The sequence below is a fragment of the Branchiostoma belcheri genome, unplaced genomic scaffold (genome assembly GCF_001625305.1).
Source record: "Branchiostoma belcheri isolate BF01 breed outbred unplaced genomic scaffold, Haploidv18h27 scaffold46, whole genome shotgun sequence".
NCBI classification, from domain to species: domain Eukaryota; kingdom Metazoa; phylum Chordata; class Leptocardii; order Amphioxiformes; family Branchiostomatidae; genus Branchiostoma; species Branchiostoma belcheri.
The window spans coordinates 104,623-117,762 of record NW_017804087.1 but is presented as its reverse complement, the minus strand read 5'-3'; the positions used below and the strand labels follow the sequence as shown (position 1 = coordinate 117,762).

General features: G+C 41.5%; 1 protein-coding gene across 1 annotated transcript; it reads right to left on the bottom strand.

The window, feature by feature from the left end:
* Nucleotides 1–6,339: 6,339 nt before the first annotated feature.
* Nucleotides 6,340–9,294, bottom strand: LOC109479072 (transcription termination factor 2-like). The gene is made up of 6 exons (XM_019780954.1): nucleotides 9,196–9,294; nucleotides 8,730–8,813; nucleotides 7,674–8,484; nucleotides 7,226–7,352; nucleotides 6,796–7,018; nucleotides 6,340–6,567 (listed from the first exon to the last, which is right to left on the bottom strand). Exons 1-6 carry the CDS (start codon nucleotides 9,291–9,293, stop codon nucleotides 6,420–6,422), a joined length of 1,491 nt encoding a protein of 496 aa, XP_019636513.1. The 5' UTR covers nucleotide 9,294; the 3' UTR covers nucleotides 6,340–6,419.
* Between the last annotated feature and the right edge of the window lie 3,846 nt (nucleotides 9,295–13,140).

Sequence of the window (13,140 nt, the reverse complement as noted above, 5' to 3'; positions counted from 1 at the left end):
CATATTCCCACAATGCATGTCTTGAGGTCTTTTTTTTTATTTTCGAAGAAAATAAGTATGAAAAATGGTGAAATTTCGATCTTGTCGAGATAGGACCAAAGGAAGAAGTTTGCAGACATTCTCTAGCTATGCACCATAAGTGACCAGCTTATGGAAGCTTTTCTTCCTGAGAAGGAAAATGTGGAGTGTCTATAAAACCACAAACGCTGTGAACACGGGAAGGCCGGGATATATACAGATTTGTTTCACGATGTATGTTTGTAAACCAGCGCGTACGCAAACCCCACAGAAATTGCCCACCGGTATGGCGGGAGGATTGTAACCATTGAACACCAGAGACTTGCTGTGTGAGGCGCTATGCATGTAATCGCTGGGCTTCCCACAGGCACCAAGTCCGAAACACGTGGGGCGAGCGTCGTCATTTTTGATGGGGGGTTTCTTCCCCTGATAAGATGGAGGCGGTCCGGCGTGGCTGGGAGTAAATGAACAAAGAAACAAACAAAGAAACAACAAAACTAGGCCGTTTTGCACCCCTGTTTGAAAGTCACAGTTGGTACGTTCCGCTTCAGTTCAGTTGCCAGTTGTCACGTCGTGCGTGGGGGGTTCCGATACTTTTTTTTTTTCAACTTTTGCTGAGAATTCAAGTTACGCTCCTTCTTCAGGAGTTTCTTGTTTTAATGTGTGCAGCAACCGCAGGGAAGTTTCTGCGGTGAATTCGTGCCGTTTTCTGGATGTTTTGAGGAGAAAATGCGGGTTTCCTGACCAGATGAATTTTGAACGGGAGAACTACATGGCGAGACTGGAAGTTGGCCGCACGGAGACTCGCTCATACAAGGTAAAACAACGACTTTTACTTCGGAATAACTTTCCAACGACTAGTTAGAGCATGGCAAGCTATGGCCTGTAAAGTTTATTAGTAATTTCACCGTGTAATTCGTCGAATACTGGTGGTGGGGGATTTCGAGTTGAGAGCGCTCTAATCCTATACTAAGCTAAGAGATTTTCTGCCTTATTCTTGTTGAATATTTGAATATTTATTCTTCATTGTGTGTGTGTGTGAACCATGTTACATGTACTTCGCATGTTTCGTTAAAAACATGAAATATTAGTTGATATATGTGCAAGAAGAAGGATTTCTTTGTCGCCACGTGGTGTTTGCCCCACCTGTTGGAATGTTCCGCGCACGTGGCCTTAATTAAATCGTTCAGTTTTCCCGCCAAAATGCGGCGTGGTCCGCAGTGCTTCCACTTAGTGTTGAACAGTAAGGTGTGGATTTAGCATTGCGGATTTCAGGGGCGTTTTTCATAGCTTTGGAAATAGAAGTTGACGTTTGTTTCTGTGCAAATCTAGGGTCGAGAGAAGCTGTAGGCGAAATTGACGAACGGTTGGCCGGCGTGGTGTTGTCGAGAGAAGCTGTAGGCGAAATTGACGAACGGTCGGCCGGCGTGGTGTTGTCGAGAGAAGCTGTAGGCGAAATTGACGAACGGTCGGCCGGCGTGGTGTTGTCGAGAGAAGCTGTAGGCGAAATTGACGAACGGTCGGCATACAATTTAAGGTAAAACGACTTTTTCTTCAAAATAACTTTAAAACGACTACTTGGGGCATGGCAAGCTATGGCCTGTAAAGTTTATTAGTAATTTCACCGTGTAATTCGTCGAATACTGGGCGGAAATTTCGAGTTGAGGGCGGGCTAATATGAGTTCATTTCTGCCTTGCCTTCTTGAATATGCAGTCTTTGTTGTGTCTGTGTGAATCATATTGCATGTACTTAACGTTTTTCGTTAAAAAAACATTTGTGTAGGAAAAAGTATCCCTTTGTTTGCCGCCACGTGGTGTTTGCCCCACCTGTTGGAATGCTAAATTATGGTGACTCTGTTCCTTGTCATTAGTCAAATATAATTGGGTGTAAATTTCGAGTTAATGGGAGCTAATGTAAGAGTTATTTCTGGCTTGTCTAATATAAGTTATTTCTGGCTTGTGTACTGCATATTTACTCTTTATTGTGGTGCATGAACCATGTTACAGATTGTACAGGTAGAGTGCAGTTTCTTTCCGAGAAGACACCTTGTGTAACAGTTAAGTTGTTCTTGTCAAAACCAGGTGATGCAGAAAAGAGTGGAGTTTCTTCCCAAGAAGACGTCTTGTGTAAAAGTTAACAAAGTTCTTCTTCTTCTTAGTTCCTCTAACAACCCCGTAAGGGGTATCGTTGAGGGGGGGGGAGGTGCGTGGACCTCACGGTAGGGAGGCCCGAAAGGCCTCCACAGATTGCCTGTATGGCCTGGGCAGGTAAACTGTTCCACTCTCGTATCGAGCGTGGGAAAAATGAGAATTTGAAACAGTCTTTCGTTGCAGGGATAATATTGTATCTCTAAGTTGTTCATGACCAGACCATGCAGGTGATGTGGATAGTAGAGACTTTCTCCCAGGAAGATGTCTTGTGTAGCAGTTAAGTTGTTGTTGTCCAGACCAGGTGATGCAGAGAGTGGAGAGGTTCTTCCCAAGAAGATGTCTTGTGTAAGAGTTAAGTTGTTGTCTAGATCAGGTGATGCAGAGAAGAGAGCAGAGTTTCTTTCTGAGAAGACGTGTTGTGTAACCCGAGAGCCAGACTAGGCATGGGCTGTTGAAGCTGTACGCCTGCCTATCTGAATTACCGTTACGGGGAGTTGAGCCCCAGGGGAGTTGGCCAGCCCTTTGGGCCCAACTCCTCCGTACTGGAATTTAGATTGGCGAACTGCTTTAGTCTATCGAAGGGAACAGGCTAATGGCCCAAACCTAGTCTGGCTGCCAGGGTAGGCATCACCTTGTCTGGATTGGAACAACTGAACTGAAAGTTCTTGCCCAAAACAGGTGATGCTAAGACTTTTTCCCCCCAGGAGACAGACATCTTGTTTAAAAGTTTAATAACTTTTTGCCCAAACCAGGTGATGCAGAGAAGAATTCAGAGTTTCTTCCTGAGAAGACGTCTAATTGTAACAGTTCAGTTGTTGATGTTGAGGGAGTTGGTTGCTGACATGTTTTGTATGACACTTATTTTTTCTGTCCATGTATTATGGTGAATTTTGAGGGTAAGCTGTCTGATACAACATCACTGTTGACCCAGCCTCTTGTCCAGGGCATTAGTGATTCAGAGAAGAGTGAAGAGCTTCTTGTCAAGAAGTCCTGGAAGTTAAGTTGTTCCTGTACAGATACTTGTTCTAGTTAGTTTTGGTTGTCAAGTTGATTCCCTATGGAGAAATTATGTAAAGATGTCTACAATCAACTCCTGAATCAATCTCTGGCTAGATTTTGTGCTTGACATGTAGATTTGTGAATCTGGTAACATGTTTAAGAGGGGGAGTGATATTCTTGAAACTTTTACTGCTTTTTCTTACACCTTCTCTTGTCTTGTTGCAGGCATGCAGCTGTCCAACATGGCATCATTGCTGACACCAGCCTCCTGTCCAGACATGAGCAGATGGGAGTTTATTCCTGGGCAGCTAAGTTATGTACTGATTATATCTTCTTGTGATGTTTGCTTTTCAAAGTTGATTGTTGGCCAATAAGTCTGCTGTTTAAGATACTTTTAATTACTGTCGATATTTTACCTTCCATTCCATGCTTTTGGTGTGTAGATTTATGAACCTGCTTAAAGCAACATATACTTAGTAATGTTGTTTTTCATATATTTTTCTCCGCAAACCATTTCCTAGTTTTTTTGAGACTATCAAATTGAATAAATTGTGAAACATTTTGTAGGAAACAAATTAGCAAACTGGTAACTTGTCCAGTTCTTTCATGTAGAATTCACAGTCTGTTATCTGAACTAACAAATCTTGGCATTGCACCCTCGTTTCTCCTCTAACATATATTCTACATGAAAGAACAGACTTACACATGGTGAAATGTATTAAATTTTGAATAATACTGGATTCGTTTGGATTATCAGGGATGAGGGATTTTGTCGTTGGTTGTTTCGGATAGATAGGAAGACGTGTTCAACTTTTAAGTTGTTCATGTAAGGATTACATCTTCTGATTGTTGTTCTTCAAAGTTGATCGCAGTTAGCCGTAATGCTTGTTTGGTAGTTGATTGTGGTGCACTGTGCAGTAAATTGCTAATGGATTGTGAAAAAGAGTGGAAGATTGATTTTTGTTGAAATTTGTTCGCAATGACAGAATAAGAAGTCCAAATTGCATGCTGTATTTTTGTCACTGGTAGACATTTTTCTCTCAGTGCCTTTCCTTACAACTTATGTCTCACTTTGTTATGGCATGTATCAAATATGATTTATGTAACAAGCTATTTAGTAATGCATGTATCGAATCAAGTACAACAGATTTCAAGAGTCTCGATGTTGGAGACAGATTTTAATATATCTTTACATGTAATGGTACCCACAATGCAAAAATAGGTAGATATAAAGGACTGCTTTGTTATCAGAAAAAATACTGAAACTTGCGATTAGAACACTCGATTGTAAGACTTTATCAAAGACTTGTTCTAGCCCTTATTGTTTGAGTAATTAAGATATGTTAGGTTTTATTCGACATTAGGTCTTATTCAATACATGTATTGTTTGTTACTTTCTTTATGTAGTTTGCGACACATTGTACGATGTGCCATTGTCGTGCAATAAAGTTATTCAATCTGTCTTTATGTTGCAGACAGCTGTCCAACACGGCATAGCTGCGTGTGCTGACTCCAGCCTCCTGTCCAGACCAGGTGATGCAGTCAGAAGAGTTTCTTCTCGAGAAGACGTCTTGTATTAAAGTTAAGTTACAAATTTGATCTTCTTCTGATTTTGTACTTCAAAGTTGGGCCACAGCAAGTAATTTTTATGGATGACATCAGCGCGTGCATTGATTTTCTTCTGATTTTGGAGAAATTTTGTTGCCCTCTGACAGTAGACAGTATGCCGAAAATGTGTAAATATGTCTCTTGCCATGCTGGAACTTGGATGACAGATAATTTTTTTTGTCCTTTACTTTTGTCCCAGTGTTGTATTTCATTCTTTTATATGTGATGTTTCCGCTGAATAAAAAAATATCTTGTTTAACAAGGTTTATGATCTTTGAAATTTCAAAATAGAAATCTTTTTTTTTGGCCTGCCTTGTTTTGTTTTTGCCCTAACGTATTAGATTTGGAGTATGTGGAGGACGTTACCCATAAAATTTACTTGCTGTGGCCTTGAGTAGATCTATAATATATGCCAAAATTCTCTTGATAATTTCAATAAACTTAAACTCTCTACTTATAATTCTGAATGCCTGCAGTGTAGATTAATGAATTTGATACATGGAAGGTTATTTGTACTATTGCTTGATTGTTCCTTGTTGTATCCTGTCATAAGTAAATATAAACTACTGGACTACTATGTTGAACTACTACTAGTATGTTGAATTCATGTCTCCTATCATAGCATTTGGGTGCCTAATAGGCCTGTTCTTATCTTTTTTGGCACTGTTGCTTCATATGTTGCCGAAAAAAAAATCTGAGAAGTAACAGATTACCGGTAAATTGGTGTGGTCGTAGTAATGTGTTTTGATGTAGTTTGTCTCAGAATGTTTTGTAGCTTTGTATTGCAGCCACATTGTTCAAAGTTTTGTTTAAAAGAAAGTTCAGTTCAGAAAAAAACAAGAAACTAAAGTGACTGTCATGTCTTCAGATATCTTTGGTATCAACCAAGGATGGTTTGATTAAAAGTACAGTTAGGACATCACTTGAAACCTTTAAACGACTCTGGTGTGAAATAGCCAGCTGTGCCGCGTGCCTGTGAAGTTGGTGTGTTACACCGTAGCATGGTTATACCGGCTATACTGATACCGATTATTACGTCGAGTTGTTTCATGCAGAATTCACAGTCTGTACCTGCGCTTACACTTAGTTCCACTTAAATTGCACTCTTATTACCTCCGGGGGAGGAGACATCCTTCCGCGGAAGGGTTTTGTGAGAGATTTAGATTTTCATGTTCGCAGCTGTTTCTCGCGTTTGGGTGGACGGATTCGTTTGAGACTCGGTATATGTTTTGCTATTGGGCTGCAGATAATGCACGTTCTTTTGTTTTTATTGCATATGTGTTTTCGGGCGTGAAAATGGTGCATTTTGGTGGCCCCAGAACACCCCTTTGAGCGTGAAAGTGGTCGCGACCGTTGACCTTTGGCGTGTATTAAGTATTGTCGGTCTCGTCCACGAAGGTGACCCCTCGCACAGAGGGGTGTTCGGTCTCGATAAATTCTTTGTTTAAAACCCTAGTCCTGCGGCGAGCAACAATTGTTGTTGTAAACAACATATAAAAATATACAATAAAAAGCCCGGAGGTATAAAATCTCATCAGATTTTACTTGTGTTTATACTGTAACAGATTACACAGAACATTTGAGACCACTAAGCTAAGAGCTGTTTCTAACATACAAAAATTCTTGGAAGACATCTGCCATCTTTACTGACCCAGAATCCCTCCTGAGGGATGCTGCCCCTCCCTCCAGGTGAGCCAGGCCAGAGCCTGACGCTGATGGGTAAGCAGGCTCACACGGAGGCAGGCTGGATCTTCCACTTCAGCATCTGGGGGTGGACAGGATTCCAGAGACCTGCAACATTGACAAATAAAGTAAATTTAACTTTATCTAATGTCAGCATAGCAGCTAAACTTTGTGGGCCAAGCTATTCTATTATGAATACGGCAGTCTGAGATCCTTGTTGGCAGTTAGTTCTGTCAGAGTCTGAAAATTTGAAGGCATCAAATTCATGCAGCAACCTATATGACGAATGCGATAATCGCACCCAAAGTCACCCTGGCGCAGGGGACAATGTCTTACTTGTGCAGCCTCTCAATTGCCTCTGATGTCACTCCTGCCACCTGCTGCAGCCTGGTGGCCGTCATCCTGCCCCCATACAGGGTCTGCCCCTGGGGGTGGGGGGCATACATCTGCTGTAAGACGTGGGCAGGGAGGGGCTGTGCGTGGGTGGGGAGGACACGCCTGTCCCCCTGGGGTTGGTGCTTACTGGGCTGCTGCTGACGACCATGGCCTCCTGAAGCACCTGTGAAAACAGACCACATAACTGATGAATGCTCAAAGTTATTTCAGCTTGTCTGCATCACCCTTGGATGATAAAACTTGGATCTATCTTAGACCAAGGAGCTTATCTTTGACTACTTCTTGTCTAATTTTACACTACTTCCCTTTATACAAGTACAGATGTTAACCCCTCCTCCACACAGATATGTAAGTATGAACATGAACTCACCTTGAGGTTGACTTTGACTGGCACCAAGATCAATGGATTTGATAGCTTTCTCGAGGTCCTCCATCTGTGTCATCAGCTTCTTCCCTCCGTCAGGAAGGACAGACAGCTGGACCTTCTTCACCAAGTCCTGAGGAAAAAAGAAAGAAATTGGGACATCTGGGAATTTTGCAACGTCAGCATCTTGAATTCCCCCACGTCGACCACTAATTCCTGTTGGCTCCCATCCAGATTCCGTGACCTTAACCTTTGCTGACCTTTTGGCCACTTTTGGGCTGTCAATCTTATGATACACAAACCCACAGTTCCACACCTGAAAGTCACAATAAACTTCTCCCCCCTTATCCTTTTTTCTGACAGCTTTTAGATGCTTACAGTTTAGCTAAGTCTCATTTGCAGAGGTTTGTACTCCTGCATGCTTTCTCTAGTTTCCACTGTGTGATTTGCTTACTTCCTTCTTCCGTAACTGCTCCACCAGATCCGCCCGCAACGCTGCATGACCTCTGGACATCACCTGGCTTGCTGGCTGGAACCCTGGGAAGGCTGTGATTGGCTGTTGCTTCTTATGACCTGCTGTGATTGGTTGATTGGTCTCGTTCCCATCTCGGACTAACTGTTTTGGTTTTACAGCTTCAGCCTTGACTGGCTGCTTCTGCATTCCACCCTGTTTTACCTGTGTGTTGGCACTTTGTGTACCTCTAACTTCAGCATCTTCATCATTGTCAGAAAGTACAATAACTTCATCCTCTTTGCCTTGAGGTTGTTTTGAGCTGCCTATGCCCTTCACTGTCTCACCTGCCTTTTTTCCTGTCTTCACATCTACCCCACTAGCCTCCGTGTCACCTTTCTGTGATTTTTGGTTATGTTCTGCAGGAAATGTTTTTCCTCCTTCTCCTCTCTGAGACTTTGATCCATCATCTCTGACAGCAGCCCCCCTCAGAGACTCATCCCTCCCAGGATCAACTTGTTTACCACTATCATAGATCTTGTTGTCATCTACATATTTCATCAAGCTCTCTTTTTCCACTTTCTTGTCAAAGACATCAAACTTCTTTCCAGACGATGCAACCACCTGTCCTTCTTTGTTAGCTTCCTTGAAGAATGGATTTTTCGAAGGCTGGTATGGAGCAGCATCCTTGTATTCTTCAGAATCAGATGAATCACTGTCTGACGTTGTTTCTGGAGGGATAGTGTAAAGAATTTTTCCACACCAACCTTTTCCCTTGGTGGCATCCTTTGTAACTTGACATCTATAACACAACCTGAAGGAAAAAGCAGAAACTTATATGAAGATATCATGTCATAAAAATCAACTTATCGTTCTTGGCATAAGGGAGGCGGGAGAAGGCTCCAAGCATCCCCCCCTTTGCCCACAAATTTAATGTTGATTCTATAAAATTATGCTGAAGAATTAATCAGAATCTTACCATGATCAATTTTGACCAAAGAAGGCCATTAATATTAGATGCTGAAGAAAAATAAATGACAATAGCTGCACATTTCTCACCACAACTGGTTCTCCTTGTCTCTGTAAATCTTCTGGAGCTCTATGGTCTTCCCAGCATGCTTCAGGCAACCAGAGGGAGGGGGGCTGGGTAATAACAAGGAAGGGAAGACACACATTTGTCACAAGGACATCTCCACTCAATCTACATGATTCATGTACTTACTAATTACAAATACGAACTTAGCAAGGAATAGACATGTGATTCCAAAATTGACATGCTGTAATTCCAATTAAGTATTGTAGGGAACAACATTGCAGTTTTTCACCCCCTCTTCATCACACGAATAAAAAGGATTGTGCATATTCTACAACTGAGGGTACAGTACTAGTACATAACAAAAATCCAGCCCCTCTCCTGTTCCTTAAACCGCTTTCTTCAAATGCAACAAATGTATCATTACTCTATACTCACTCTAGACCTCCTTACTATCCAAAGGTAAAAACTTACAATATGCCACTGACTCACCTGGCAGGTGTGGTGAAACCACATGACTGGGGCATCTGAGAACACATGTAGAAACTCTTCCCCTTATTTGGACCCTCCCTGACGCCAGTCTTCAGCATACACGGCCTGCCTGGAATGAGGGAGTCATGTAGGATGAAAAGCTATGAAAATAGCTATATCTTGACATGAGCTATATAGTTTTGGTATGAACAGAACAGTGCATGAAGTATTTACATTTTTAACATATCCTTTGCAATGTGCTTATTACCTCCGGGGGAGGAGACATCCTTCCGCGGAAGGGTTTTGTGAGAGATTTAGATTTTCATGTTCGCAGCTGTTTCTCGCGTTTGGGTGGACGGATTCGTTTGAGACTCGGTATATGTTTTGCTATTGGGCTGCAGATAATGCACGTTCTTTTGTTTTTATTGCATATGTGTTTTCGGGCGTGAAAATGGTGCATTTTGGTGGCCCCAGAACACCCCTTTGAGCGTGAAAGTGGTCGCGACCGTTGACCTTTGGCGTGTATTAAGTATTGTCGGTCTCGTCCACGAAGGTGACCCCTCGCACAGAGGGGTGTTCGGTCTCGATAAATTCTTTGTTTAAAACCCTAGTCCTGCGGCGAGCAACAATTGTTGTTGTAAACAACATATAAAAATATACAATAAAAAGCCCGGAGGTATAAAATCTCATCAGATTTTACTTGTGTTTATTCCTTCTATAACATATGTTCTGCATGAAAGAACAGACTCCTGAAACAGATTGAATGTTGAAATTGCTAGCTTCCTTTTAATTGAGTTAAAATGAAGACTTTTTGGCAGTTTGAAATGTACAGTGAAATGTTCTGGAAATAGTTTTTAATGCTCATCAGTTGTAACACGTGTTGTGGGAAATTTTTGATGATTTTAGAATGAAATTGAAAGAACAGTGAAGTGTGTCTGTTGAGTTTTTGGACTAAAATAAACCGTTTCTTCTGGTATTGGAAAATCCTCTGAACTGAACCTTCTCTAATGTACAATTTGTAGCAGATATAATTGTTAGTGTTTGTACGTTTCTGTAGCCGAGAGTAACTGTAATTATAATTCTTTGTCCCTGTACAGCTACAACCTAGGCTGTGGCTGTTACTTCAGAATCGGCAAGAACTGGACTCGTAGGGCACGCCGGGACTCACAACAACTATGGAAGTCAGGCTCATCACCGACTATGATGGACAATGAACTGTACCGTTACCGTAGACCCCTTTTAGAGATTGCCTCTAACTTTTTTGGGCAATGTATTGTATATTGAGCTGAAAGAAGTAAGTGCCACATAATGTTGTCAGAATTTTGTATTCCTGTGAAATTTTCTTGCAATGTCGGATGATTGATTGTAACCGTTTCTCATCTTGTTAAGATGATCGCATAATTCGTTGCTTCCGAAGTAACCTGTAGATAACGAGTGTTTGACGAACAACTGCCTGTGTGCAAAGTTAAAGAGGAATCATTTCATGTACAATGTAGTTTGTGTGTTGTTCCGAGACATGACATTGTATAACCGTACACGAGATGGTAAGAAGTAATTCTCTTTAGCCATTAGCCAGACTGTAATGTGTACAGTGAAATTATAACTTTCTGTAACTGTAGGATACTCTAGATTGTTTAATTTGTATGATGTATTGTATTGTATTTTATTGTTGATTGTCAGAATTTTGTATTTCTGTGAAATTTTCTTGCAATGTCGGATGATTGATTGTAACCGTCCGTTTCTCATCTTGTTAAGATGATCGCATAATTCATTGCTTCCGAAGTAACCTGTAAATAACGAGTGTTTGACGAACATACTGCCTGTTTCCAAAGTTGAGGTAGAATCGTGTCATGTACAATGTAATTTGTGTATTGTTCGAGACATGTCATTCTATAACCGTACAGGAGATGGTAAGGAGTAATTGTCCGTAGCCATTCTAGACTGTAATCGTGTAGACTGAAACTTTCTGTAATTGTAACTTTCTGTAACTGTAGGGTACTGTAGATTGTTTAATTTGTATCATGTATTGTATTGTATTGTATTTTGATGTACAGAAAAAAAGACACAAAAAAAAGATAAGAAGATTATAAATGGACTATGCTGGTACAACATGTTTGTAGGAATGGTTGGAAGCCTACAACTTAAAATTTGTATACAATCCTCAGATGTTAAAACTCCAAAATATTTTGTACCGTTTACAATTTCCTTTAAACATAGTTTCGTACCAGCATAGTTCATGTTGTTGTTGGCGTCTTACTCTTTCCCTTTGCTGTATCTTTCTATTCTTCCTTCACTTGATATCTTTTTCTGTGTTCTTTACTTTGTTGCTTTTCTCTTCTTTACTTTGCTTCTCTCTTCTTTGCTTACCTGTTCTTTCTATTTGCTTAATATTTCAATTGCTTTCCCTTCTTTGCTTTGCTGTTTTCTGCTTTTGCTTTCCAGTTTATTTTATTTTCGTTGCCTTTTTGCTTTCCTGTTGTTTGGTTTGATTCTTTCCTTTCCTGTTCTTTACTTGATGTTTGCTTTCCAGTTCCTTGTTTTCCTGTTCTTTTGTTTTGATTCTTACCTGTCTTTTGCTTTTTTACTGGCTTGTTGTTCCTTTTGCTTCTCTGCCTTCCTTTTCTGTAATTTACTTTTAATTCTTTCCTCTCCTTTCCAGTTCCTTGCTTTCCTTTGCTATTCTTTGGTTGCTTGCTTCATTTTGTTTTACTTTCCTGTTCTTTGCTTTCCAGTTTTTTTTGTTCTTTCCTGACATGTCCTTTACCCTTTTATAATTTGCTTTCCTTCCGTCCACTTTTATACTCCGGTTAACTTTTTCTGCTTCCTTCATCTGTACTTTTGTTTCTAAGCCTTTGCTTTTTCTCTTCACCCTTCCTTGCTGATTTTCTTTCATCCTCTTATCTTTACTCCTCCTTTGCCACTCTTCCTTGTAAGTTCTTAACTTCCCCATCAAGTTCTTGTTTCCTTATTGTACGCCTTCCGCTTTTTCCCTAGCCTGTTCCATCTTATCGTTCTCTTCCCCCTTTGTACCGTCTTCCTTTCCTACCTCTCTGTACCTTGATTTCCTCTATACCCTTCCTTCTCTCTACCCTGCCTGCCTTCCTTCTCTCTACCTGCCTCCTTTCTTCTCTCTACCCTGTCTCCCTTCTCTCTACCCTGCCTTCCTTCCTTCCTTTTTTCCTTCCTTCTCTCTACCCTGCCTGCCTTCCTTCTCTCTACCCTGCCTTCCTTCTCTCTACCCTGCCTGCCTTCCTTCCCTCTACCCTGCCTGCCTTCCTTCCTTCCTTCTCTCTACCCTGCCTTCCTTCTCTCTACCCTGCCTTCTCTCTGCCTGCCTTCCTTCCTTCCTTCTGTCTACCCTTCCTTCTCTTTTACCCTGACTCTCTTCATTCTCTTTACTACCCTGACTCTCTTCATTCTCTTTACCTGCCTGTACTCTGACTCTCTTCATTCTCTTTACCTGCCTGTCTTTGCCTGCCTGCCTGTACTCTTCTCCCTTTCTCTTCCCCAACAATAGCTTGTCTTTCTTGATATGTTTGAAATGGCACTGTTGATAAACGTTGTAATTGTATAACTTGACTGCAGCGCTACTTGATTGGAATAAAACAAACGCTACAGGACATGACTCGTGTTGACCAGTTTCCTGAAATACTTTGAACTTTATTGTCGTAACATATACATGTCAATTTGGACAAAAATACATTTTTCTCTTTTACACCAGCAGGCAACCGCCCACGAACCGATTGGACCGCCGCCACATAGTAAAACGCCATCCGGTCGGCTAGACATTAGGACGGGCCGGGTACCAACAAAAAGAAGACAAGGGACGAGAGAAGGAATAGAAAGGGGGAGACGAAGGGGGGAGGGAGAAAGAAAAGGGGACACAGGGGGGAGGGGGGGGAGCGAGAGAAAGAAGGGGGGAGACAGAGGGGTGGGAAGGGGAGAGAGAGAAAGGAGAGAGAAGGG

What these genes read in the sequence shown, in the direction of transcription:
- LOC109479072 (XM_019780954.1), bottom strand. Translation starts at nt 9,293, where the DNA reads ATGCTGAAGACTGGCGTCAGGGAGGGTCCAAATAAGGGGAAGAGTTTC. An exon ending in GGTTTCACCACACCTGCCAG is followed by an intron (nt 8,814 to 9,195) that starts GTGAGTCAGTGG and finishes GTTATTACCCAG; the next exon opens with CCCCCCTCCCTCTGGTTGCC. An exon ending in GCAATTGAGAGGCTGCACAA is followed by an intron (nt 6,568 to 6,795) that starts GTAAGACATTGT and finishes TCAATGTTGCAG; the next exon opens with GTCTCTGGAATCCTGTCCAC.